The following is a 26,836-nucleotide window of genomic DNA, read 5'->3' on the forward strand; positions in this document are numbered from 1 at the left end:
CATCCATCGCAGCACATCCTTGCTTTTACTTGCCTCTCCGGCTCCGTGTGCGCCGCGTTTCATCTTTGCCGCTGCTGGGGGTGACCAATTTCTGCGTCCTAACGCTTTGATCCGTCGTTTCAGTCTTCTGACAAGCCGCGTTCACGCGTTCTTCTCCCTCCTGTGGGCACCGCTGCTCTCCCGCTGGGTCTCTGGGGTAACTCTGTCCATCAGTAAGCTAGAAGATATCCTTTGTATGAACCCACGTTTACCTGTCTGATTGCTATCTCTCTGATTTTTTCCTCTTCCAGGAAAGGAAGTTGCTTCTTCACTTTACTAAGACTGTAGCAGAGCACCCTGAGTGGGTAAACTGAGTCACGGCTAAATTCTGTTAAGTATTACAAAAATCCCCAACCATTTTTCACAGGGGGGAGAAGGTTTCCCGAGGTGGACACAGAGGGACTTTCCATAATTCAGGACGGTGGTGCATATTGCTACTTTTGGGGCTGCTTCAACTACGCCTTGCATTTTTGGTGAAAATAAGCGTATTGATTTCTTTAGGGGGAAAAAAAAAATCACTGAGGTTTGATGGTACTGTTAATCTTTTTAAAAAAAAAAAAAAAAGAAAAAAAAAGCCCCCCCAATGTTTTGTTTAAAACACAGTGAAACGTTTTGGATCATTTTTCCCAATCACGCGCTGTTTATGTTTCTTCAGAAAATGGAGAGGAAGTTGGAACGGGCTGAGCGTGAGTAGGAAGCAGGAAGCAGGGGGTGGCTTCATGCTGTGTTGAAATTCTTTATTAAAAAAAAAAAGAAAGAAAGAAAAAAGGGGATCTTTCACCAACTTGGAAGTGTTGTGCAAAACCTTTTGCAAATATTCACATAGCTCTAAGGAGCAGGGCTGGGACCTGGGTGTCCGTGCCGTAATTCGGATTAAGCTGACCTGTGCCGCCACCTTGAGTGTGAACTGGGGCCCTCGATCCTGGCTCTGGAAGAGATGTCGGCACCAAGGGCGAATGCGAGGTGCCGTGCTGTGTCTGTGCGTGCCGGGGAGCTTTTTACGGAAGTAATCAGCCCCACGAAGCCCACGTGCAGGGCTGCGGTTCAGTGATATGGTAAACCCCAATTCAGGCTCCTAACCCAAGGTTAAAAATACCGGGGCCGGCATTTTTAATAATGCATTTTAGTAATGCAAACTCTGACCTGGTGTGATCTTATTTTTTTTTCCTTTTCTCCCTGTTAATGCTTAAAACAGTGCCGTAGTGCGGCCAGTGCAATGCGCTTCTTGCTGCATTTCTCTTCCAGGGGAGAGAAGAAAACCTCCCGAGGTAGCAGTTTGTTTGAAAGACGGGTGCCTCCTTCCCCTCCTCCCCTTTAAAATAAGAGAAAAAACGATCCAAGTGCTTCTGGCAGGTCCTTCCGCACGTGTCCCACTGGAGAAATCGGCAGAATAGCAGGCGTGCTCGCACGCGGTTGAAGCTCCTTGCTGCAGGACATCATGGACACGGTGGTTTACAGGTGACAAAGTCACATAAGAAAAACTACTTGAGGGCTATTAAGTACAAAGATGGGTCCAGCTTAGGAAATCCTTGAACTGCTAGTTGCTGGAGCCCAGGAAGTATCTGGGGAACGTGTCTCTCCACCCTTGCCCTGTTCTTATTACCCACCTTCAGGCTGCTGTGGCCAATGTCAGGCAGGTCCATAGGGGAACTGAAACTTTGTCCTTACCGCTGAGGCCTTGTTTCAATATAGGCCATGTCTGGCAATCCTGGCTGATCACCTAAATGTCTCTGCGTATTTCTGGGGCACGACTTCAAGGTGGGAAGAGAGACCCAGGGGGACCGGGCGCAGATGCACGGTTGACTTGGGTTGAACGCGTTCTGCTTTGTCTGCTCTTGGAAGCTGAGTAGCCCTGAGCCGGGCTTGTATTTCCCTAGGAAATCACGTGGCAGTTTGATAAGCACAAACCTGGCAGCAGTGATTATATGTTCGGAGAATATTTGACTGCAGATGCCAAGTGAGTGGAAGGACTTTATTTAGGGCGGCGAATGCTGAGAGACGAGAACAAAAAAGGAAGAGAGACTGGAATATAGATGTTGGAGAGCCAGCTCCTGTGTGTTTTCTTTTGGTGCCAGCTCAACTTCCCCTGAGTTTAAGGCATTTACTGGGGGTTAAATCTTCTGCCACTCTCTCATTCAAGCCTTGTAGTGCCTCAGATGTGAAATCTATGAGCGAGAGGGACACTTAACTGCCTGATGTGTTGTCCAGCTGCTGCCCTCACTACTCTGCAGAGAACGCAAAGGCCAAATCCTTGCTTGGCATCAGTCCCTGTCTCCCAGTGAAGCTAATGGATTTGTGCCAGTTGACATCAGCTGGCCCAGGGAGTATGTGTAGTGGGAGGAAAGGTGCTAGGGATAATAAAGACATTTTTTGCTGATGTAACTCTGCCAGGAGAGAGGAGGCTGATCCTGTGGCTGAGTTCTCCCTGGAAAGCGGGGCGAGATGGGTGCTAAGGCTGGGTGGCGTAGGTGGGTATGTGTTATGGTAGGACCTACAGACGTGTCTGTGCTCTGCTTTTGGCCTTCTGCACCCTGCAGCACTTAGTGTTATCACTGTCATTTTTGTGAATGCCCAGTGAAATAGTTGGGGAGCCAATCTGGCTGAAAAAATGACTTTTTGCTTTTAAATGAATTGGTTTTCAGCTGGATCAGGTCCCTGATCTGATTTGGGAACATGCAAACCTTTATGCCTGCAGAAGGCAAGGTGCAGCACTGGGAAGAGGTGGCTGGGCACTGTTATTTGGTAGCAGTGCCTGCTTCCATCCATTTGCACTCCTTGGGGTTTTATGGCGGGGTTGGCCTAGGGCTTGCCATTGCCAGCTGGGCAATCCTGCCACGTCTCTCCTGCAGGCTCTTCTCTAGCCTTGTGGAGAGCCAGTTTCAGGAGCTTCAGGGGCCCAAACCAGCATCACAGCATCCATGACCTGCTCTGTGCCTTTCCGAGGGGATCCATGCTGACACAAGGGAAAAGTGCAGCGAAGGGCGGGCCAGGGGTAGGGCGGGATGTGACCTTTCAGCCAGGCCCTGGCTGCTTGGACTCTGATCTCACGGCGTTAGTGCAAGTGTGTGTGGTGTGCAGGCATTGGTCCAGCTCCGGATAAGTCCGGATGGACTGGATGGGGGAGGGATGGCATGCTCTGAGTTGGCAGGCGATACCGCAGAGCAACCCGTCTCTTCGACATCTCCATTGCTGATGGTGAATCGGGCTCAGTGGGCTAGCTGGACCAGCAGATCTGTGGAGGACACCTTGCCATGTACTGGTGATGCTTGTGGATTAAGAGACGGCTTTGCTCAGTACAGTCCAACCTGCCGCAGTCCTAATGAGCAATGTTTTCTCGTCTGATGCCAGCAAGCCCGCATCAGTTTCGTTCCGAATACATGAAGCCAAGTTGCGTCCCCCACTCAGGCACAGATATTTAGCTTTGGGACACCAGGATGAAACCCTTCCTGCAACATCCCACCAACTGCTGGGCACTGACAGCACAGCTCACGGACCACGGAGTCTGAGTTCCCCTCTTCCGTGGAAGAATCATCTTTACTGGAACTGGGGCTGCGTGGGGATGGGTTGGGTCTTTCTGTTGCCTTTTGCCTTCTTGGGGGAGCCAAATACAGGGTTCTGTCATTGGCACCTGAGAGATGGGGTTGGACTTTCGGGGCCTCATAGCCGGCATAAAAGAGCCTTGCTCCGTCTTGTGTGTCCTTAGGCAGAGAAAAGGGAGAAGCCAGTGTCTGGATTTCCGATTTCAGGTGCCCGCAGTGCCCTTTGCACCTGGGCTGGGAGCGGATCCTTCCCAGGAAGAGTCGCGTCTTGCCAGGACTCTGCCCTAATGTGCCCCAGGTTGACCGGGAGCTCTGCCTAACGTGACTTCTCTTCCTGGGGGAGAGGGTGGTGGTGTGCCAGGCGGCCCTGGGAAAAAACTTTTTCCACTGAGTCATTTGCTGCCACCGCTTTTTTTCTGAGGCGGAGAGGAGATCTAGGGGAAGGAGAGATGGAAAAACCCAACCCGGCTCTCCCTGCTCCTGCCGGCCCAGGTTCATGCCGGCACTGCTGCCCTGTGTTTGCTTTTAGGAGTGAGCCGCAGACGGACAGCGGCATAAATAGAACAGGCCTGGCTATTTTAAGACTTTGATTGCATCATCTGTGTATTAAAAACAAAAAAATCTTTGTTTTAGCCGCAACTGGCAGCAGAGGCTTGAAAGAAAGAAGGTCGATCCCGTAAGGCCGTGACATTTTGAATCACTTTTTCCCACCGCAGGCAGGGCTTCGAGGTGAACGGGACCGGAGGATTTTTTTTTCTTCCACATGCCTCTGAAGCCTTCTGTGTCCTGGATCATTTTAAACGCCAAAGGGATATTGCTCGACATTCCCGTTCCTTGCGTGAGCTGCCGGTTTTGATTTCGCGTAGCTGAAAACTGGGAATGACTGCGCCAGGCTATGAGAGCGGTTGTTGCAGATGAGAGCAAACCCCGTTCCGGGAAGGGAGGTGGTTTCTGTTTGGGGAGGTGTGCGGTCACGCACGGGAAGGGGGTTTCTTCTTGCTGCTTCTTGTGGAGAGGCAGCCGGGTCCCTTTGGAGCCGACGCGATTGTGCCCCTCTGTTTTTTAGGGTGCACTTTAGTGCTGAGCAGAAATCGTGGCAAACAGGGCAAGAACGGCTCGGAGGTTTGGAAGTGTGAGTTGTTTTCCTCTTTTGCTGGATTCGCTCGGTATTAATCGCAGCTGTGATATTTGAGGCTGGCTGCTCGGAGCAGACGTCCGTGTTGGGTGCAAAAGCTCACCTTTGCCTCCGGGCAGGGGAAAGGAAGGAGAGGGGATGGATGCATGCCATCCGTACGCCAACACGTGCTCTGCTTTATTTGCCTGGCGGTTTGCCTTTGGGTCCCGGGAGGCTGTTTTCGGCAGCCCTGTGTTATGGTGGTGCCTGCAAAAATGCGTGGTTGGGATTAGCACATCCACCGCTCAGAAGATTAAACCGAAAGGGAAGGGAGCAGCCCCGGAGCTTCCTCGTAGCAGCTGAAGAGCGCAAACATTTGTAAATATTTGTGCCTGGGCAAGATAAACAAGTATAAAGTGGGGTTTTATTCCCACAGAGAAGCAGATGGTTTATCAAGGTGGAGGAAGGTGATGTTTAAGGTTTTAAGATAAAGTGGGTGAGCCAGGAGCTGCTCTTGAAGAAGAGGGATATGGAGAAGGGTTTCGAACCAGCTACTGAAAACAGTTCGCTCTCTCCAATAGCAACCCCAGCCACGAAGGATTATTGCTATAATTTAATCAGAAAATGCTTTTTCGTTCTTTTTCTTCCTCTCTTCCCTCTTCTCTGTTGAAGACCTTTGATGTTTCTTGCCAAGTAATCTGCACATCAGAATGCAGAAATGTCACGTGGGAGATGGATGGGATTGTTGCCATAATGATAGTGTAAAGCTCATATTTATCTGTTGCAAATAGCTTTGATAGTAGACTTTTCCTGAGCTCTTATTATAACAGATGGTTTTTATCAGCGCCCTGTAAATCAGCCCATGCACCAGGTCACACGGTGGTTGTCACATTTGCCTTGCTCTTCTGTGAACCAAATAGTGCTGCGTTTTAACTGATATTAGAGCTGCTTCCCTCTGGCCTGGTGGCAAGGCTAGAAATAGGACTGAGCCAGAGCTCAGGGTTGAAGTTTCCCTCCACCCCACTGGATCCTCAAGCTCTCACCCCATCCTGCATGACAATTTGGGGACAGAATTCAAGTTTGGCCATCGTGGCTTGGGCCCATCCTGGCTCTGCGTCCCACCGCGCTGTGACAGCCTGGAAGCGTTTCGTATGGTGGGACGATGACTTGAAATTTCCAAGAACCTCCATCTGTGCTTCTTGCAGACCAAATGGGGCAAAACCAAGGCATCAGCACAGTTAATTTTATTCCATTTGTGGGAAGATGGTTTCTTTCCATCCTTATCTTGCCCTGTGCTCACTAGTGGACTGCACAAAGAGTAGTTTTGTTGCTTTTCTGTCTGAAGGAGAGCAAGGATGGGACAAACCCATCCGTTTCCCAGCAGGGACCGCCTGGGAATACAAGTCCCATGGGACTTGCTGGAACAGCTAAATGAGAGAGCTTGCCCCTCCCATGAGATCGGGGAGAAATCCCCGTGCTTTGAGCCTTATTTCCACTCTGCTCCCATTCAAAAGATGTCATAAGAACAGTTTTCATGCGGGAAAATGTCATGGGAATGTAATCCTCTCCCCTCCCCCCTGCACCGTCCCTGGCAAAAAAAAAATTATGCTGGAAGAAAGGGTTGAAAGGGAAGGAGAAACAAAGAAAGGGAAGAAAAGGGGACCCTTTCCCTGCTTGGATTCAAAAGTGTCGTCTGGAGATATCAGCAGAAGATCTGGCAGAGTGCTCGACAGAGTGGCTGTGACCTCTAGGTACCTCAAGTCACGTTGGAGATCTCGCCACCTCCGTGCTGGTGGTGGCATATTTATTCCTGGGCTGGACATGCTCACCCTGGGCTCTGTGCGTGTGTATATGCGCGCACACACGGGTGCTCACCTATGTGCGCACGCGAAACACCGATCCATCGTGTTTATGCACCTGAGGACTAGTCTCTTACTTCTTCAGTATTCGAGGCTGATGTGTGCTGTATGACGGCTGGGTGATGCAAATAACTCCAAGGTGGGGCATACTGGACTTAAGGGCTAGGGTAAGACTCACTTGCTGCTCTGTGTTATTCTAGTGTTGGCTGGTTAGACGGGTTCAAGCAGTCTCATCTTCTAGTGTGGCCCACACTTTCCGCTCCTTTACCTTTCATTCCCCTGTTGCCTTTTGCTGCTCCCCCTTTCCTTCAAATCCTTTCTGTTGAAGGCTGCGAAGCTCTCGCTCCCCCTACGTAACTGTTGGCGCTTGTAGAAAGCAGCAGGGGAGGGTAGGCATCGGAGAGCATCAATCCCTGCAGGCGCAACGAGGGAGGATAGCAGAAGTGAGCAAGGAGCTCGGGCGGGAGGTGGGAGGTCGGTGGCGGTGGATCTGTCTCATAAACAAAGCTGTGTTTATAGGGAGCGGCAGTGGCAGCGATATCCTTTTTTGGGCCAGCTGATATAGCTGCGCTATGTGAGTTTTTAGGCTCCAAAGCCCACCTTCAGGTCTGCCTCTTCGTGCCTGAGACGCTGTCTGTGTCTTCCTACTCTCTTGGGGGATAAACAAAAATCTCTGTTATTTGTGGAGCTAAACCACCGCAGATTGTGGTTACGCTGTTGGGCTCCTACCACACAGGATGTCTGCCTGTTACAGTATCCACATGGAGAGGGTAACTGGTCAGAAGAGAAGGTTTGGTACCTAGAGAGGCTGGTAACTCATTTCGTTTCAGGAGAGAGCTAATGTAAGAGCCTGAGACTCTGGATGCGGCCACCCCTCCTGTGCCCAGGCCCCCTGCGCCAACGTAGCATTGCCTACAGCCGCGTGGTTGCCAGTCTTTCCACTTGCACTAATGCTTTTCTACTTTCTCTTGCATCCCACAGACTGTCTGGAGTTGCTACTGCTGGAGTCCATGGCGTATACAGCGAGCCCCACTCCGGCGGGGCCGATTGGCACCCAGTACTGCGTTTGCAAAGTCGAGTTGTCTGTGTGTGGCCAAAACCTTCTGGATAGGGATGTCACTTCCAAATCTGACCCCTTTTGCGTCCTGTTCATGGAAGTCAATGGAAAATGGGTAGAGGTAAGTCCTGAAGTTGTCCTGATTTCCAGCTCATGTGATTTACCTGATGTCGATGTCTCCAAATGATGCTTGTATTTCAGTGCAGACTGATTTGGGCAAGGGGGCACTAAATGCTGCTTGTACGTGTCGCGAAGGAAGCTGTGTTTAAACTGATTCCTGCTTATCCAGAGCAGGGCAACGCCTGGAAACCACCTTGGCTCCAATCCACTCCCGGGCTTCCTTCCAGTGGCAGCCAAGCTGGGGGGCAGAGCGGTGGTACCCTCGGCTCATCCTCGTGGGGCTGGAGGCTCTGTCCAGATTTGGGATCTGAGAAGGGCTCCCAGGCCCTTCTCAGCAGCGTGTGTCATTTTATTCATTTGAGTAGCTCCGCTGAACCTAAAAGAGGCTGCTCACACGAGGAGAATTGTATACGTTAGCTGTAAGATTGCGGCTCCGACTGAGAAGGAATAGCTCACGTTAGGGGGATATCAGGCTATAGCTGTAACTGTTATATAAACCATCCCGTTCCCCAGCTGTGCGCAGGAAGTCTTGTACAATCAGAATTCAGTAAAAAGGCGTGATAGCATGTTTTGCTCTGTTAACAAGTGCCGGAGGAAGACACACAGACTAAACAAGGACAGACCTTGATTCCTAACCAGAGCCGAGCCTCTGTGTTACTCACGGCTGGATCCAGTTGGATTAACATTTCTTTAAACATCTTTATTTTTCCCTTCCCTCTGTGCCCAGGGCCCAGCCGGAGGCTGGCGTAGGAGTTCTGAGATACCGGCTCTTGTCAAGGTGCTTTTAACAGCAAGAAGTAGAAATCTCAGGGATGAGCTTGCGCTTGTGAGACTTCCAGCCAGGGTTTGCGAGTGGGTGCGGGTGAGCTTTCAAAGCTGCGCGGGGTTCTGGGTGTCCACTTCTGAATAATATTTATCTTTTGATCAGGACAGAGATTGTTTTCAGCGTGCCCATCTCTGTGCAGTGTCACGGTGCGAATGGCTGCCCCTTGATGCTGCCGCAGAGAAAGGAGCTGCTTCTCTGAAGATCAGTCTCTCTTGATTTTTTTTTTTTTTCCCCCCCCCTGTGTTGAACCAGGAATTTCGTACCAGTCTGGAGGCTGCGTATTGTGCCAGGGGAACGGGGGTGGGTGTGGAAGGTCTTTCGGTGCTCTCAGCGCAAAGCGTGGAGAGATCTGTTGCAGAGGGAAAAGCTGCACTGAAGCTGCACCTTTGAAGATTTCCCGCATCCCTTATGAATGAAGCAGCTTCATCAGGGTCAGCTCTGGTTCCTCCTTTAAACTACCTTCCAAAGCAGAGACGAAAATCCTTTCAGTCCTCTCAAGGTTACACATGTGGCGCAGGTGTGTTAACTGTGGCGCATCTGCTTTTGCTACCATTCTGCTCACCTGGGGTGGTTTCTGTTTCGAGCTGACAGGTGTCGTGATGACAAGTTAGATTTAATTGCAAATCTCAAAATGTCACCTTCTGGCAAGGCACGTGGTGGGCCTGCAAGGATCTCGCCGTGTTTGAATTGGTCCCAGGCACTTCTCAGTCCACAGTGAGCTGGGAGCACTTCTGACTTGCTTGTCTAAAAATGCTAAGTGTATGTGACCATTAGATGGTGTGAAGTCCTCTTGGAACAAGGGGCAGTTCTAGGGCAGTCAAGATGAACTGTTTCTGGGACCCAAGCCATATATAAAGCTGTTCTTTGGGTTTGACTTGAAGAGTTGCTGTTTCTGTGGGACAGAATGGGCTGGATGATGGGCTGGCAGATCTGTCCTGCAGAATAGAGCTATTCAGGGAAGCTTGTAGTTGAATACCTGGGATCTTTTCCAAGAATTATATCAAGGTCAACGAGGCCTTAAGTTGCATGTTTAATGAGCTTGTGAGCTGTCATTTACTGAGAGGGGCAAGACCATGGGACGGGGAAAGGTGAATATTGTGAATTAGATGCACAGGGGGATTGGGATCTGCTCTGTTCCAGATGGACAGCAAGCAGCTGGAAAATCCTGAGGAGAAGCCTTTGAACTCTTTGCACCCATTCATCTTTCATCCTTACCAGAAATCTCGTAAGTGTGTGCTTCACCTGCCATATTTAATACCAGGAGGCACTGAGGAGAAACTGCAGAGGATCTTGTTACTTGCTTGGTTTCCGAAGGCGGCTCCTTGCAAATAGGAAAGGTAATTCCTATAAGAACAGAAGAGGGCAGGGATTATCCTCCCTGCTAGCACTGGTTTTCCCTGGATTTACCAAAATATCCTGCTCAGCAGATGTGCCCAGCTCTGGGAGCAGTTTGCATGTCAGTGCTGAGGTTCTGTACAGGGACGTGCCCTGGCCCTGGTCTGTGTGGGGGAAGCACATTGCTCTGACAGAGTGTTTTTGTTTGTATTTTCCTTTTATGCCTAAAGGAGCTAAGAGCTGCACTGATTTTTGTCTCCCTCCCCACCGCACAAGCTTACTCCAGGGCAAGGTCCTGCTGATGAAAAGCTCTTTAAGGACAGGAGGATTTTCCGTGCTTGCGCTGTCCCTAGCCGTGGGTGAACAAGGGATGAATCTGTTCTCTCCGAGATGCGAGCAGCGCACAAGGAGCCGTTGTGTGGTGTTGTTTCCAGCCCTCTGCTTCGACAGTGTGAAGCTGCTTGCTCAGCTAATGGAGTGCGAGGGAATTTACCCTTAGCGGCTGTCTAAATTATTTGGTAGCATAAGTAAAATGCTGGCTCGATCCCAAGAATTTGCTTCCCAGAAGACCCACCAGCCAGATCCTCCTCCTGCTGGGAAAATCCTCCTCCTGCTAGGAAATGGCACAGGGGTGCCTCACCCTGCTGCAGCCACTGCAAGCCGCTCCCGGGACTGCGGGTGTGCGCGCTGCCGTCACTGCAGCGCACCCAGAGCTGCCCACATTGGCTTTAAACAAATATACCTTGGTTATTACCAGCGGTATTATTGCCCCAGCAAGACGTTTCACTTGGGTGACCCTCCCACATAGGTGCCAGCTTCTCAGACTTGTTTTGGTTGGCTCCTGAGAGGGAGCAGATAAGCTCCGCATGCAGATGTGATGGATACAGGCACGGGTTTGAATGCAGGCCTGGTCAGGGAGGACAAAACAAGTAGCCGAAGGGCATTAAATCACCTAACTGAAACAAATGACCATCCCAGTTCCCAGGAAATTAGGTGGCCCTGTTTCTGTGGTACCTTGACTAGTTGGGGAGCCTGAGCATTTGGCCAAGGAGCTGGTGAATGAATGGGCATCACTGAAGGTATCCTGCAGCTGATCTCCTGGGTGCCAGCAGGGTCAGCAGGGTAGGTGCAGGGGAAGACCTCACTGCTGCTGGGGCCTGGAATCAAGTTGGTGGTATTAGCTCAGCAACCTGGATGAGATTAATGAGCTTTCCAGTCTTGTTAGGTGGCATCTCTTTGAGCTGATTGTATTTCTCAGGAACTTCTCTTTTACTGTCAGTAATGTCTCAGTCCAGCAGTTTTGATTCCAGTGTTTCTTTTACAATACAATCAAACATGTTGTTGTTTTTTTTTTCCTCCCTGCTATTTTTAGCTTTTTTTTAATTGGCAAAATAGGTACTGGAAGTTGGTCTTGAATGGCAGATTGCTAGATGCTTTGCTTCTGTGGTTTCAGCGGAGGTCAGCATCTTGTTAAAACTGACAGGCGGCATATTTAGAGCTTTGCTGCCAGGCACCGGGCTGCCTCCAGATGGAAAACGGGGATCATCATTGCTTCTGTGTGCAGAAGGCTCAGGCTCTGAGCGCAGCTGGCCAAGATCCGCCAACCCGCTGGTGAGGGCACAAGTAGGACTAGAAATCATCTCATACCTGCACACACCATGGTAGCGATGGATGGTTTGGTCTGTAGCTGGGCTGCCAGAGGAAGTGTTGCTGCAGGCAGGAGAGATGGGCTAGTGGGCAATAGCCTTGCTGGATGGGTACTGATGCCAAGTCGCTGTCGCCACACTGGCCATATGAGCCTTCCCGAGACCTGCTGAGGGCTGCTTTGGTATTTGAAGCTCAGGCCACCTTGGTTTAGAGCTAACCTAGGGGTGCCTGTGTTGTCCTGCATGGATTTAGGTCATGCAGACATGCCTTTTGTCATGGCATCACCAGGTTCCCAGGATAGTCACTGGAAGACCTCACAGATGAAGCTTTCTTAACTTTGCTGTGTCACCATGTGATGCTGCCTCAAATGTCCTGGGGATGTAATACATACTGAAATTTAAACATGGTCTGTCTTCATGCAGAGTGTCCATATCAGACTGATTTATGGCAAGAGGTGGGACAGGTGAAATAGGAGGCTTGTCACAGTTAATGTAATTGGCCTAAAATGAATCAGTTTAATGTCTGTAAGTGGTGGCTTTAATAACACAGCTAAATGCAGGGGATGGAGCGGGGCAGGCAGTAACAAGCTAAGCAGGATGAACTCATCCCATTGCATGTGCTGACAAGCACTGACGCTGTATGTGCCTCCTCTGGACTGATTAGTGACAGAGAGAGAAGCCACGAATATCAGCCCTCCTTTAGGACATGGGTCTCTTCCTTCAGACCCAGGCGTGCTCGTGCCAGCATCTGATAGCTGGGTGGTGGATTTGAGGCTGCAGCACCTGGTAATGCCAACAAAAAGGATTCTGTTCACTGTTTTTTCTAGCTGTCAGATTTGTTCCCAAATACAATTATTTTGTCTTACTAAGCTTAATAGGAACTAAAAGTCTCTGTGAATCAGCCTTGAGGGGGAAAGGGAAGGAACAGAAAACACAAGCCAAGAAGTGACATAAAAATGGGTAACGTATTAATTTTCTGCCTGATGACATCATGTTGCGGTAGCCACGGAAGACCTGGCCCATGATGCAGGGAGTAGGGACACTTATGACTCAGCTGTGCCATTTCTTTTGTGCCCCTTGTGAATCATCTTTCCAGCCCCAAGCATGGGGTATGGTGGAACATCGCTGCTTACTCGTGCTGTTGAGGGCTTGTTTGTCTTCTAGGCACAGCTTGGTCTGAGCTGGATATTTAAGCCACTGAGTCAGTTGCCAACCTTTTGGCCGGTGTTTCTTGAGCTGTGACTCTGAGGATGTCTCTGGAGGAGAGGGGAAGGGAGGAAGGAAGTACAGTGCAGAGTCTCTGTTCCAAAATTGTGTCCTTCCCACATTTCCTCAGTGCTAGAAGTGCCCCCCTTCCCCTGCTCCTCACTCTTGCTTTTGTCCAGGTCTGCAAACCAAGCACTGATTGTTCCTTCTAGGTAGGACTCTGACTACTCTTTCAGCTCAAGCTTTCCTTTGCACTTGTGACAGCATCTCCCAAGTGCTGGGGTTGCTTAAACATCTCTAGCAAACCTCCCTTCTGGAGCTGGAGAGCTCTTTGGCTACCGCCATTCAACATAAGATCTGTCATTTGAGACGCTTTCCTGGTTTTCTGCTTGTTTGGTAGAATTGAGACTCTTGTCTGAACAGAAATCTTTAATTAGCCTGGTTTCTCTTAAAAACCCTTATGCTTTTCTGCTCTTGCCTTGCAAAGACAGTTTTACACTTTACAGGGTAAGTAAATGTGTAAATGTTCAGAGGGAAGGGAGAAGAAAGGAGCTGATGGCAAGTTTGTCTCGTGGTGGATGTGTCGTGAAAAGGCCTTGTGCTTGATGGTCATTGGCAAATTTGAAGATGAAGAGCTATATCAAACCAGAGATCAAAATATGTATGACAAGCAACTGCAACCTTGCAGTTTAGGTGTGCTTCGCACTGACAGTAGGCAGGTGGTTAAATACTTTCATGGCTGGGCTTTGAAGGAAGCCCTTTCACTCTGCAAGTGCTAACTCAAAACATGTTTGCTGGGTTTCGTCCCCCCCTTCCTTGGGCCACCCCTTCAGACCCTTGTTTGAGGTGTGCCCCAGCTGCTGGGTGATGAGGGGACTGGTTTTGGTGGTGAAGGCTGTTCTTCCCTTGAGCTGTGGTATTTTATTTGCAGCATTAGCAACCATTCAAAGCACAACACCATGACAGAGTTTGTTTCTGCTCTTCAGTCTCTCACGAGGTTGAGGTAAAACACTTGAGTTGGAGGTAGCGAAAGGGTTACTGAGACCTGGGACAGCAAGCTGCTCCTCTCCCTTCTCTCTGCTGTCCTGTGTGTCTGGCATGGCAGAATGTAGTACATGGCTCATAAGGTCAGAAAGCTTGGCCACAGTCCCATGGGTCTTCATAGGATGCTGGATGACACAATGTGTGGTGACACAATGGTGTGTTGGGCTCTTCTTCCCCATCCTCCCAGCCTTTTTCAGCCTCTGCAAGCCCAGCTTTCCCCCTCTGGAATGGGAACGCATCCAGAACGGCTCTCTGCTTGTCTTAGTCCTAGCCAAGGAGGTGTTTTGGATAGTGGCTGGGCAGGGAAATGCGTAGGCAGCCTGCTGCCCTCCTCTCAGCTGCCCGTTTGCCCCAAGGGGAAGCTGCTGCCTTGTGTGAACTCACTTTTCATGCTGCCCTGCTTTGGTCCCTGGCTTTCGATCACTCAGGGAATGCGAGAGGAGCTGAAATCCATCTCTGTGCTGCCTGCTGCTGGGGGAAGCATACTCTTGTCTCGGAGGCTTGAAAGCAGATTTGTGTGTGCAGTGCTATTTAAATAGGGAGAGCTCATGAGTGTCCATTGCTTCTCTTTGAGCAGAAGTTTGGGGTCCTTCGGTATGGGGAGGTGGCAAGGAAGGAAGGAACTGTGTGGAGCTGCGTTGCACTGGCCAGCTCGCAGCCCACTGGGGTTGATTTATTTGATTTCTGTCTTCCCAGAGGTTACAGCAGGTAGCTATTCTGAGAATGTAGCATTAGTTTACTCGTTTTCCTGGCAATTAAGGCAGACTAAGCCACCAACTTTAAAAATACTGCCATAGTTGGTATATATAGCAAACTTACCATGTTTCCACTCAGTCCCTCCAAAAACCTTCTCCTGCTGAATATATTTCATGGGGACTAAGGTGTGTTCTGTATCTCTCTTCCCCCCCCCCCCCCCTTATAATGTGCCTATTTCCAGCTCTCCGGTTCTGGGAGACGTCCTCTGCACCCTGCCCTCCTGACGCCACCCATGGATGTCAGGGCAGAGGCTGCTTTCCAGCAGAAGTGTTGCCATGGGCCTGGGTTGTGTCTGCTAGCTCAGCCCTCCCCAGGGTTGGGTTTCCAAGCTGCGAAGCAAGGAATGGTGCTCATTTGGGCTGTGTGGTGGTGGTAATGTTCAGTGCCTTCCCGCGTGTGTCCATGAGGGAGGGAGTGCTCTAACACCACGTGGCAGCAACTTTTGGAAGACCCAGGAATGATGGGTGAGACGTGGGTACCACTGGGCTTGAAATGAGGAAGGAAACATCTCTTCTTGCCATGGTGGTTGCTTTTAAATGACTTGGGGGAAGGAGGAGGGAAGATTTCTCTTTGTTAGCAAAGTGGTGTGTGGAAGGACAGCCCAGAGGTTTGATCATGAATGTGAGGTTTGATCTGTTCCCTCCTCTGCGCTCAGCTCCAAGCAGCCCGCGATGGGCCTGATCCAGCTGATCTGATCTCCTCCTTAGTGCAGTCTTTTGTTTGCAGACCTGGAGCCAGCTGAAAGCAAACTGGATATAGGTGGGACGAGGCCTCCTGGATCGGGGTGACCTTCATGAGTTATCTCATGGGAAGGGAACAGTCCATACCCTCCCAGCTCTGCTTTTGGGGTGCTGTTCCCCAAGGTGCCTCCTATGCAACTATTGTGACCCAGTGGAAAGGGTTACGGGAAGGTGCATCCAAAGTAGCTTGGCCCCTAAAACACGAGGGGCTGTGAGCAACGAGAAGCCCCCCGTTGTTTTGTTGACAATCAGAGTTTGCAGATCCTTGTATGGGGAAGAAACCGTGGCTGATAAGAAAGCAGTCTGGAGCAACTGGGGAATTGCTGGTGAGTTAATCACTCTTGCAAACTTTTGGGGCTGTCATCTCGGAGGTGCAGCAGGCTCTGGATGCTGCAAGTCATCGCTCTGCAAATCTCAACAGTGCTCCCTTTCAGATGGCAGCTCAGGGCTGTACAGCGCTCGCAGCTCTGCGTAGGGCTCAAAGCAGCAGCCGTTTCCAGCGCTTGCAGCCAAGAAAAGCATGTCCACACTGGAGCCCCTGTGCACCTGGAAGCCTTTGGCCCGGGCAGGGATATTGTTCATGTGCAAGAGGCGTAGTACCACCAGCTCAGGAGGCCGTCTCCCAAAGTGTTTAAGAGAAGCGTATTTTTGATAAAATCACACCGGAGCGCGTGTGCCTTTCTTTCTGTTTTAGTTGCTCCTGTAACTTTATCCTGGAATAACAGAGTGAAATGGAAAAAAGACCGACGCTACCACCTCATCTGCCAACTTTGTCAGGGCAAGACTGTTCCCAGGCTGGTCTGGTTTTGTGACTCTTCGTCAAGCCTGAGAAGCTCAAGTGCTCCGGGTGTTCAGTGCTTTCCATGGGATTTTCTCCCACAGTCTCATCCATCTTGCAGGAAGCCTGTTATAAAATTGGCTGAGAACTCTTCCCCCCCCCCTTTTTTTTTTCTTCTCCAAACTATCACAATATTTGTAGCTGTCTTTCCTTACCAAAACTCTTATTTCATTTGCTTGCTTGCAGTTTATCCTTGTAATTTATCCCTGCAAGCATTTGTAAATGGTTATTATGCCATACCCTTCATTTCCTGTTCAGCAGTCACTTAGTCAAGCTGTGCTTCCAGCTTTATTTCTGTCCTTTTTAGCTCCCAGGGTATTTTGTATGTTGTCCTCCAAACTTGCCCTTTCCCAGCACCTTTAGGGATGGAGGGTGGCCGGGTGGGGAAAACGGGTCCTGAAATGAGGGCTTAGACCCTCCTTTGCCATATTCTGAAGGACCTTGGGTGAATACACCAACTTCTCTCTGCTTCATTTTCCCAGTCAGGGCAATATTTGAGTTTCTCCTGCTCCACATCTGCCAGATTGGCTTAAATTTTAGGGCACTAAGGTCCTCTTGGTCCTCTGGCAGTGGGAGTTATGGGGTTTGGTACTGGAGCTCTGCAAGCAGAGGGAGCATCCCCTGCTCTCCAGCATGGCTGTCCCCGAGATTTTTGGCTAAGCCAAGATTTTGTGTCCATCTGTGCCATGCTGTGTTGTAAACTCACACTTCCACCGGCTGCCTGCCAAGTTTCTTCTGCTCTTATCGCTGTTCTTGGCTCCAGGATCTCTCCCGCAGTGCTGCATGTGGAGTTCCCAGGCAGGTCTCGTTCATCCTTACTCTCTAACTGTGGGTTCTCCATGCCGGCTTCATGGTCCTCTCAGTTTGCAGCTCCGCATTTAACCTCCATGCACTCTCGTTTCTGGGCCACCAAGCACCTTGTTAGACCCAAGTACACACAGCAGTTTTCCTTCACCTTGGGGTCCTGAGCCCTGGAAACCAAGGCTGTTGATGGGCCCAGGTCACCTGCTCAATGTAAGGGCTCAGTGTAAGGGCTGACTGAACAAGGAGCTGCTTCCCCCATGGCTATCAGCCCTTCGAAGCTCCTACCACGGTCATGAGCTTCCCCAATGTTATTCTGCTGGCCAACAGTGCACAGACTCTTTGCTATTTTATTTTATTATTTTATTTCATTTTATTTTTTGAGACATCTTTTATTTCAACCTGCTCACTGGCCCTGCTGTCAGCACTGCACCAGTCCAACATGCAGCTGTAGCTTTTCTGAAGGTATCTATCACCGTGGTATTCAGTTGCTGGGAATTAAGGCTGATGCTTTGAAAAAAAATTTTTTTTTTCTTTTAAAATGTCTTATCTAAATGGTAAGTTTTTATCGGCTCTTGAGAATTGGGTTGCTTCTTTGGGATGTCTGAGGATGGATCCGAGATGCTCCAGGTCATGGCTGCGCTGGTTGGATTGTGCCCCTGCCAGGGAGCCTGGGCTGGGTGCTGTCTGCGAGTCTTGGGAGCTCATCAGATTTAGGAAGCCGGCTTGGCTGGTCCTGACTGGTGGGGTGCTAGCGTGGGCTGGTGGGTTTTAGAGGTTTTGGAGAAGCGATATTGCTTCCATCTGCTCTTCTCCCACTTTCTCCTCTGAAGGCTGGTCCTGCTTCTGGGGAAGTCCTTTTGGAGAAAGGTGCTAAGTGTTTCCCATGGCCGTGGGGTGGACGAGCCAATGTGAAATCCATACGTCCAGTGGGTGACTGTGGCTCACAGGCAGGAGCTTGTGGCATGTCTGGGCTGGCGTTGTGTTAGCACACCCCTCCTACTGTTCCTGAAATATCAGAGAAGAGGCACAACACGCCGAGAAGAGTTATCCTGCCAGCACCAGCTCTCCAAACAACATGTCTAAGCTGACAAAAGCTGTCCTTGCTTAGCGCAGTAGTATCCAAACTGCAGGTTTTCTGGCAGTATCGACAGAAGGGTGAGAATTTTTCACGCAGAGCTTTGCAGTCTGGAGCCTCACGTCTGCATATGGAGAGGCCATCTCATTACAGAAATGAGACTGGGGGGAGAAAGCTGACTGGATTTAGCCAGGAGATTTTCAGTCAGTAGCCAGAAATGGGATGCATTGCATCTCTAAGTGGCCGAGATCTAGGCTGCTGGAGTAGATACCTCAGGGACTTGGGAGATTCAAATTTGGCCCCGTCTCAAGTCTCTCCTGTGCTAGTCACTTAATGTAATCTCTGCGTCCCGGTCCTACTTGTATGAAGAAGGTTATAAATACTAAGATGCTCTCTGTGGTTGAGGGACTTCCTGAGCTATTTTGGATGACAAAGCCTATTGAAGTATTGTCTTCTGCGTCTTTCCATCCTCTTGTTTCTCCTAATGCTCAGCTAAATCCATGAAAAATGGACTGTGATTTTTTTTTTTTTTTCTTTTGCTATGGTGGGCCAGGAAAGGAGAAACCACATGGATGTTTCATTTTGAGGTTCTAGTGGGAAACGTTAGAGGGTTACTGTTCTGAGTTGTAAAACATTTTTTAAAATTTTTTGCTTGTCCTTGTTAGCTGCACAGCTTGAAAGAAACATAGGTTTGGCCTGCCTTAGAAAGCATTATGGCTATGCAGGTCTGGCTGGCTGAGGATCGGAGAAGCATTCTGGTGAGGAGTTTCCAGGGAGTGTCGCAGAACAGTATAGGGGTTAACTGTATAGGTTGCTTCTGTTGGACCTGTGCGCTTGAGATGAATCGCCCAGGTGAAGAAATGCAGTGCAAAATCCTCTACAGATTTTTAAGTTCTTGATTGGGGCTGGGTGTGGGGAACAAGCTGAGCTGGTGCCACAAATACAGTCCAAATGGTGAGGTGGTGGAGGCTGGTGTGGGAGCGAGGAGGTGTTTGAGAACATGAGCTCAAGGGGCCTTTCGTGTCCTAGGAGAAGAGATGTCAGAAGCAAATGCAAAGACTGGCTTCAAGAAGCTTTGAATCCACCCTGAGCCTTGGCTAGGTTGGCACTCCCACATGTCATGAAGTTAGGATGTAGGTATCTGAATACTTGTGCCCCTTTTTTTTGTTGCAGCTCGACAGGACAGAGACAGCTGTGAACAACCTCAACCCAGCTTTCTCAAAGAAGTTCATCGTCGACTATCACTTTGAAGAAGTGCAGAAGCTCAAGTTTGCCCTGTTTGACCAGGACAAGTCGAGCATGCAGCTGTACGAGCATGACTTTCTGGGCGAATTCTCCTGCACGCTGGGCATGGTGAGTCTCAGACATCCTGGCCCCCTGCAGCTCACTGCTCCTCAGCAAAGGGACCCCAAATAATATCAGCCACAGGGAAGTGAGGGGATTAGAGCTGCTGCTGTGATCTACAGTTAAGTTGCTGGGTCCTTCCTGGCCAAAGCTACTTTCATATAACTTGGTCGCATTTGAGCTGTTCCATGTTAGGGCTGGGGTTCTTCTCATCTGAATTTAGAAGTCTCCTAGCTATTTTTCCATGTTTAAACTAGTTATACGGGCTCCTGCTATTGCCTGCAGAGAGAATTAAAACCCCTGGTGGACGTAGGGGAGGCTGATGCACTGAATTATCTTCGACACTTATCTTGGACGCCTTTGGAGGTACTTGTTTCTCTCTCTGGGTTATAGTAGGAGCCCCAATGACTAGCTTGGATTTGGACTTGGGAAACTTTCAGATGCTTTAAGTTAAGATGAATTCAGTCTACAGCTCTTTCTCGGTTGTCTGCCTGAATGTAATACAGTGCATGTTTTTCTTTTCTTTTTTTGCAAAGTTTTTGTAATAAAAACGGTTGTTTGTTCTTCTTTTTGAGAACAAGGCATTGAAAACAGACCTTGCTTTGTCCACAGGCAGAATAACCTTGCAATTGTATAGCAAATCATGTCTCCTACTTTAGCATGTTGGTGCACGAATGTGTCTTCTGTTCTTCTTGTGGAAAAGGTTTCGGGGCACATGCAATTTATAAGCTTTTGAAAGGTCTCTGTTTTGCAAGAGCCCAGACCCTTTTAGGATTTGACAGCTAAATTCTCTAAACTTCTCTCTCTTTTGAGCATGCTCTGACTCAGAGGCAGGAAATGAGTGGGATTTTTCCATTCTTTTTCAGCATCCAGCTGCCCAGGGCTTCTGTGGTACCTGGCATGAGCATAGACACTGGGAGAAATTCTCTCTTTTGTGCTCAGTGCTGGGAACCAGGAGGAAGCAGACAATATAATAGGTGGGTTGGGGTGGGCAGCCAGCACAAGGTGTTCGGGGAGGATCGTGAATGTGATCACATTATTACACAGGCTGTAACGTGGCTCTGCCATTATGCCAAAGGGGGATGAATAACCTTCCCATTGCCAACTCTGTTCTGGCACTCAAGACCTTGACTTGTCAGAAGAGCGTTTATAGTTACAAAGTTTGAGATATAACATCTCTCGTGGGCCGGGTTTTTGGGAGTGCTCTGTAATGACACAAGCCAGTGCCCGTCTCAGAGTGTGCAGGGCATCCGGCACAGAGGGGGAAGAGGACTGCTCAGTGGCACTCCTCCATTTGGACAGCAAAGGGAGATTTATTCAGCTTCACTGACAGCATGAGGCTGTCTCCAGTCTCACATTCCTCAGCTGTCTTGTGATAATTCAGTTTCCTTTTTTTTTCTTAAAAAAAAAAAATTAAAAAAATCCTCATTAGAGAAAAGATAACTCTGAACACTTGTAACTCTTGTAAACTCCTGCAACTATTCACACTCTGCAAAAGAGAACTTGCCTTTTGCGTGCACCCAGTTTGGAGTTTTTGCTTCAGTTCCCATAAACCCAAGCCAGTGATACGTGAGCTTCTGGTTGACGCCTAGTCCGTAACGGATGCCAGCTTGGAATGGGGTGATTGTTTCTCCTTTTCTCTTTTCCTCTATTCTTAATGAAACATTGCAACCTCTAAGCTTTGAATGTATCTCTTCAGTCTATGCCTTGTAGGTTAAGACTGGAGTTAAGCCATTCCTGGAGGTGTTCTGCCTGAAATTTTGTTCTTGCCTCCCTGTGGAGAGCGCAGCCTCCTGGCGCGCTGCAAGTCCCGGGTTTGCAGCACAGCCTGATCACGCGGGGAGGCAGATTGGAGCGGTAGCACGTGTGCCAGGGTGTCTGATGAGGAGAGATATGAAACAGGGAGGGCTTGGGCTTGTGGGTTCAGCCAGGCTGCTGTGGGTTTTCTGGCTATGTTTCGATCTCTGTTTTTTATCTGGTGAGATGTTTTCATAAACCTGCCCGGTTTTGAGGCATGAGCAGTTATTGGATGGGAAAGAGAGCAGACTTGGGTAGAAATAATCTGGCTCTGAGGAACCACAAAATGAACATCTGACTTTTCAATTCTGAGTTTGCATCAGAGCTCTGTCAGATTAGCCAGATCATTGTATTGCAGCTAATTAGGTCCGTGGTGAGATTTAAAAGGGCGGCTGCATCATTCTCGGACCTGTAATGACCTCTGTGGCCAAATGGAATCTAACAGGGATCAAACTGCAGGCTTCCGGCTGTAAGTGGTTTCTCCTAGCCAGGGTTAGGAGGAAATTTCCCCGCCCTGTATGCAACGTTGCACAAATGTGTAGTTTATGTTATTTGGCAGTTCCTATGCCTTTCTGGAGGAAAAGCTCCAGGACGCGACTGGATCGAAGATCCCAGCGTAACTGCAGGACTCCTGTGCAGCTAACCACAATGAGGAGGAGCTTTTCCTTGCAATTGCAAAAAGAGGGAGAGAAGCATTGCTGGGGAGGAATGGAAAGAACCTGAGTGTAGCTGGGTCACTTGGTCTCGTGCGGGGGCAGCAGGAGCAAGAAGTTAAGCCGTTTCATTACTTGTTATTATTATTATTACTTTCTTAAACTGGTGCTAATGGATGCTGAAAATGTGACATAGGACTGAGGGTGGAGGTAGAAGGATGGATGGGACTGCATTTGCTTAAACTGTAGCCCTTAGGTTTTGAAGGGGTTCCCGAGAAGTAAAGGAGGTGAGCAAGGCTGGTTTCAGCAGGTCCCAGTTTGTTATGCAGGGATTTGCACCTCCTTTGGAAAAGCTTGCAGGATCCCCAGCTCGAAAGGCAACTGAAACTCACTGAGCCAGGAAAATTGCAAGGGGTTTTATTCAGCTCCTAGATGGTCCTGTCTTGTCTCTTATGAGCCAGAGGTAAAAGACAGGGGAAAAACACCTTGTGACAGTATTCGCCCTGGTGCCTTGCTTGGCAGTGGGTCCTGGAGGCCTTGCGGGTGAGCGTCCCAGTTGTATCAGGATTCAGCCGTGGAAATACAGTGGTCGCAGTAGTAGAAAAAGGAATTTCCTTTTGTGGTCCAAGGAAGTATTTAAAATGGGGTTGAAAAAGCTGGCTTGTAATTTTGCTCGGAACAAATCACGGTAACTCTGGCTCCGTGAGATCCCACTGACTTGCTCCGCGGGTCAAATTGGAGGCGATGTGTTATACAGATCGTTCCAGCCCCCTGTTTGACGGCTGCCCTGTCCCCCGAGGGCTCGGCTGTGTCGGAGGGTGCTGCCGTCACAGCCGCCACGTCCTGGGGCTTGTTCTCGTGACGAGCAAGGAGCTTCGTTCAGGTGCCGGGGGTCATGGTGGTGACATGAGTGTTACCCTGGTCTTTTTTGAATGCTGTGTCTGTCTTCTGCTGTTGGGAATGCTTCATCAGAATTAACTAATGTGAGCAATGATCACTTGCTTATGACTCCGCTTTCGATCACTTGTATAATCAGGACTTTATCTTCTTTGCCTTCTCTAGATCGTCTCCAGCAAGAAAATAACAAGAACTCTCCTTCTGGGGAATGGCAAACCAGCTGGGAAAGGGATGATAACGGTACGGTTACTCATTTATGTTGCATATTGAGTGTTTAAATACAGATAATAAACCGGGGACGAGGCAGGACGCTCGCGTGGGGCCCAGGAGCCCAGGGTTTATGGTTTGTCACTAACTTCAGGTCCTTTGCCTCCTGTTTGCCTGCCACCTTTGGTCTGTTTGGAGGATGACGTAGTTAGGGCAGGGACCGTCTTGCCCCGTGTCCTTTGGGGGTCCAGCGCTGTGAGACTTGGATCTTGATTTCCGTCTCTGAGCACTAAAATAAGAAAACCTAAATTTGGTGAAATACAAAGTAAATGTGTGTTGTTGTTGTTTGTTATCTTGTGATACAAAATGTCTATTCAGCCCTCCCTGGAGCAGATGGAGGTAAAAGGGCTGATTACGGCGCTGATAATCAGTGGTTTTGTTTGTAGTAAGAGGATGGGAGTTGTGCGGTAGCAACAGGTCTCTTAGCAACAGCCTCTGCTCCTGATGCAGACCCCTTCAGGCGGTGGCATTCCCGCTGCTGATCTGTTTAGGGATATTTTTAAAAATGAAAAGACTAAATTTAGGCCCGTTTCCCCCTCCCCCAGGCTCTTGGCTCTCTTTTCTGCGTTAGTTAGGGGCTTTGTTAGACTCGCAGCTGGGCAGCAAAGATGTGGGAGAAAAGGCTTTTCCTTCCGCCCTGTGACTCGAGGTGGCCCACAAGGGGTTAAACCACAATTAGGTCTAAAGAGCCTTGGAAGGGTTTAAAAGCAGTTTAAAAGACCAGGGTGTGGTTGCTGCAAAAGCATCTCCATTGCTGTTTGCTAGAGAGACTGGGAAGCTGCGGTCTGCTTTTCTCTCTTAATTGCTGCAGTTAATCTTTAAATGCAAAAAGAAAAGCAGCTGCCAAGTTCACAAGCGGTACCCAATGCCGTATGTCTTCCCCGAGTCCTGGGCTCTGCCCACCCCATCCGACACTTGGGGTGGGAAGAAGTGGACCAGATTAAAAGTTTCCGGTCAAGTTCCCAAGTTGCATGCTTTAGAAAAGGAAACTTCTTATCAGTCACTAATATGCCATTAAAACCAAAGGGTCTGAGATGTCTAGTTCATTTTGTTCTGTTTCTGTAATATTCTGATTTGGGGTTTTTTGCCACCCACTTAAATCAGACTGGGTGATGAAAATAGACTGTGGCCAGCTCACATGTGCTGGGAGCCCCTTTCTCTTGCAGCTGGTCGCAGCGTTGGAGCATGGTGACCCCCCGTGTTAGGACTGCGAGTTTTGGGCTATAAGCAGCGACGGAGAAGGAGTCTTCTGCTTTGGACTCTATAAACATCAGTGCATACCAAACGTGGATTTTGGAGCCAAACCCCACCTTCCTCACCCGCATTCCCTTCAACTTTTTCCAAGTATCCATTTTCTTAACTGCAGCACACAAATGTCATGGTGATGAATGCACTAGAAGTGCCTTGGCTGAATTGATGGGATCAAGTGAGGGGTCCCTAAGCTTAAATAGATGAGGAAATCCCAAAGCATGTCACCGTATCAGTAGGAAACAATCCTGTATTTGTAGGAATCAATCCTGAGGTCTTTTAACATGAAAAGCCTTGATTTCTGTCACTTGAATAAAAGACGTGCCTCTGCCGGTTGAAGTGGATTGTGGATTATTATTGGCTGTACTGGCCATGGGAAGATACTGTCAGGACCTGCACCAGTGTGGTACAAGCGTCTGGTTTGTCCCAGATCCTGGTGACACTGATGGGTCCTGTGACAAGACTTTGGACACTGCATGGTGCTTTCTGCCTCACTAGAGCATCCTTGCAGTTGACTTCATCATGGAAATAGGACCCAAGTTAATTCATTGCATAATGGAGTCCTTTCATCTCCTCCCCATTCAGCAGCTGAAAAGGAATTTCTGACTCCTTTGGAAAGGGCTTGGTTGTGGTCAAGCTTCTTTCCAGCCTGCACCAGCCCAGTGAGCCCTAAAACATGGGGACTCCAAGCTGAGTAAGTTTTTGTGAGGAGTGTGACCAGTGAAGGGCAAATTTCCACCCTGGCTCAGGTGCTGACGCTGGTGGAAGGCTGGTAGGTTTTCAATGCTTCCTTCTATCGAGATGGGGGAGCTCTGCAGCCGCAGCTCACAAACCATCGAGTCAACAAAGGCATTTTGAAAACGGACCGGAAAGGGAATCAAATGAGTTGACACATGTGTCAAACCTCCCCGTGAACACTTGCAAAGAAAAGTTCTCTTGGATCTGCTTCCCTACAGCTTCTGTTTCTGGCACTGTTTCCAGTGGCCACATGTGGTCCAGGCCCACAAAGGACTAGGTGCAGGAGAAGACTGGTACCATGGCTCATTTTAAAGTAAACAGGGAACAATCCACATGTTTGAAAAAAATATCCTTAAAGAAATCCAAGTTTATGGTCCTTGCGGCAAACAGAGCCCTGTGTGGGGTCTCCCCAGGGAATTTATTATGCTCGTAGCATAAGGGAGCATCTCCGTGTTGCATGTGTGGCCGAGGTGGAAGATCTCACACCAGCAGCATCCCTGAGCCCATCGGGAACCTTGTGAGCACAAGCAACCTAAAGAGAGCGAGTGGAGAGCGTGTCCCACCCTGTTCCCTGCAGCAAGCATCATGATGCCAGCTGCGTGCCGTGGTTGGGATTTCATTTTACCTCTTTTTAGGAATGGGAAGAGGGTCAGTTCTCTGCAGTCCCTCAGGACTCAGGTTTACACTCAGATCATGTGCCATGACCAGCTCTCTCTGTGCTGGAGTCAGTCTGGGAAGTGAACCTCCTCTTGTTCCTTAGATTAGGGTTTCCATAGAGGTCCTTATACTGCCAGTTCGTCTCATGATGCAGAGAGTTACCTGCTGCATTTGCTAGTAGGGGACTTCTGACTTTATCTACAGTGATACATATGTATACGGGGGAGAGAGAAACTGGTTTTACTTGTAGCAAGCAGATCCTCCACCTGGGATATGACTGCACAGCAAGCAGCATCTTCAGTAACTGTGCAGAACACCTCCTGTCCCCCACTGCCTACAAGCAAATTAAACCAAGGGTTTTCAACCCACCTCTCTGAACCCTCAGGTTAGTATTTGGACTTGTTTCGGAGTCCTGTTTAGCTTCTCGTAGCTCTAGCCTGCCCCTTGCAATAAGTTCAGCTCATGGCACTTGTTGCTCCAGTTAGAAGTGAACGTCTGGGTGGCGAGGGCTTGTATTTGTTTGTTCTGTGGACCAAAGAGACCTGCCTTTGCCTAAGACGCTTTGCTCTGATAGCTGTGCAGGAGCTGTGGCTCGTTCCCTAGCCCAGCTGCCCAGGCAGATTCAAAGGCTACAACTCAGTCTAATTATCTCGGCAAACTCCATGGTTTTCATAAGTGCAAATAATCCTCTGATTGCTCATTCTGAGGAAAATTGTCCCCTTGATTTCACCGAGTTTTATAAAGGCCTGGCTGTAATTACTGTACTGCGTGCGTGTAGTAAAAAAACCCAGCCTCCTTGTGCGATCTAGCGCAAGGCAATCCTTGGGAAGCTAGCTCATTAATAAGAGGAAAAATGTCCCCTCTGTGCTTCAGGGTGTTCTGCTGCTGTCTCCTTCCCTTTCTATCCATAGCTGCCCCGGGGCCAGTGGTGTCAAGGGAGAGGTTCCACTACTGGGTTTTGGGCTGGACTGCATTAGGGCAGGGGAAAGGGCAAGGAGCAGGGCGATAGGGGAGTAGGGAACAGATGGTTGGGCAGGGCACAGCCTTAAGGACAAAATATAAGTGATTCAGCAAATTACTGCTGACAGAAGTGAATAAGTTTTTTTTTTTTTTTTGTTATAAACATTCCCTTTCTTAAAATACCAAGAGACTCATTAGATCATGTTCCAGACAAAACCGGCCCACTGGTGCTTGGCAGTCAAAGCCATTTTGAAGTGCATGTGCGAAATGTCTCTTA

The 26,836-nt window shown here is 49.2% G+C and overlaps 1 protein-coding gene across 2 annotated transcripts in view; it reads left to right on the forward strand.

Annotated features, from left to right (window-relative positions):
• The window catches only part of CPNE2 (copine 2), a 92,132-nt gene that overhangs the window by 16,348 nt on the left and 48,948 nt on the right, over positions 1 to 26,836 (forward strand). For both annotated transcript variants that reach the window (XM_067302761.1, XM_067302762.1), the window contains exons 2-4: positions 7,533 to 7,729; positions 19,172 to 19,351; positions 22,855 to 22,929. In XM_067302761.1, the coding sequence (XP_067158862.1) occupies positions 7,562 to 7,729; positions 19,172 to 19,351; positions 22,855 to 22,929 (423 nt within the window). In that variant the 5' untranslated portion in view covers positions 7,533 to 7,561. The remainder of the gene's footprint in view (positions 1 to 7,532; positions 7,730 to 19,171; positions 19,352 to 22,854; positions 22,930 to 26,836) is intronic.

Source organism: Apteryx mantelli, chromosome 10, assembly GCF_036417845.1.
Source record: "Apteryx mantelli isolate bAptMan1 chromosome 10, bAptMan1.hap1, whole genome shotgun sequence".
In the NCBI taxonomy this organism is placed as follows: Eukaryota; Metazoa; Chordata; class Aves; order Apterygiformes; family Apterygidae; genus Apteryx; species Apteryx mantelli.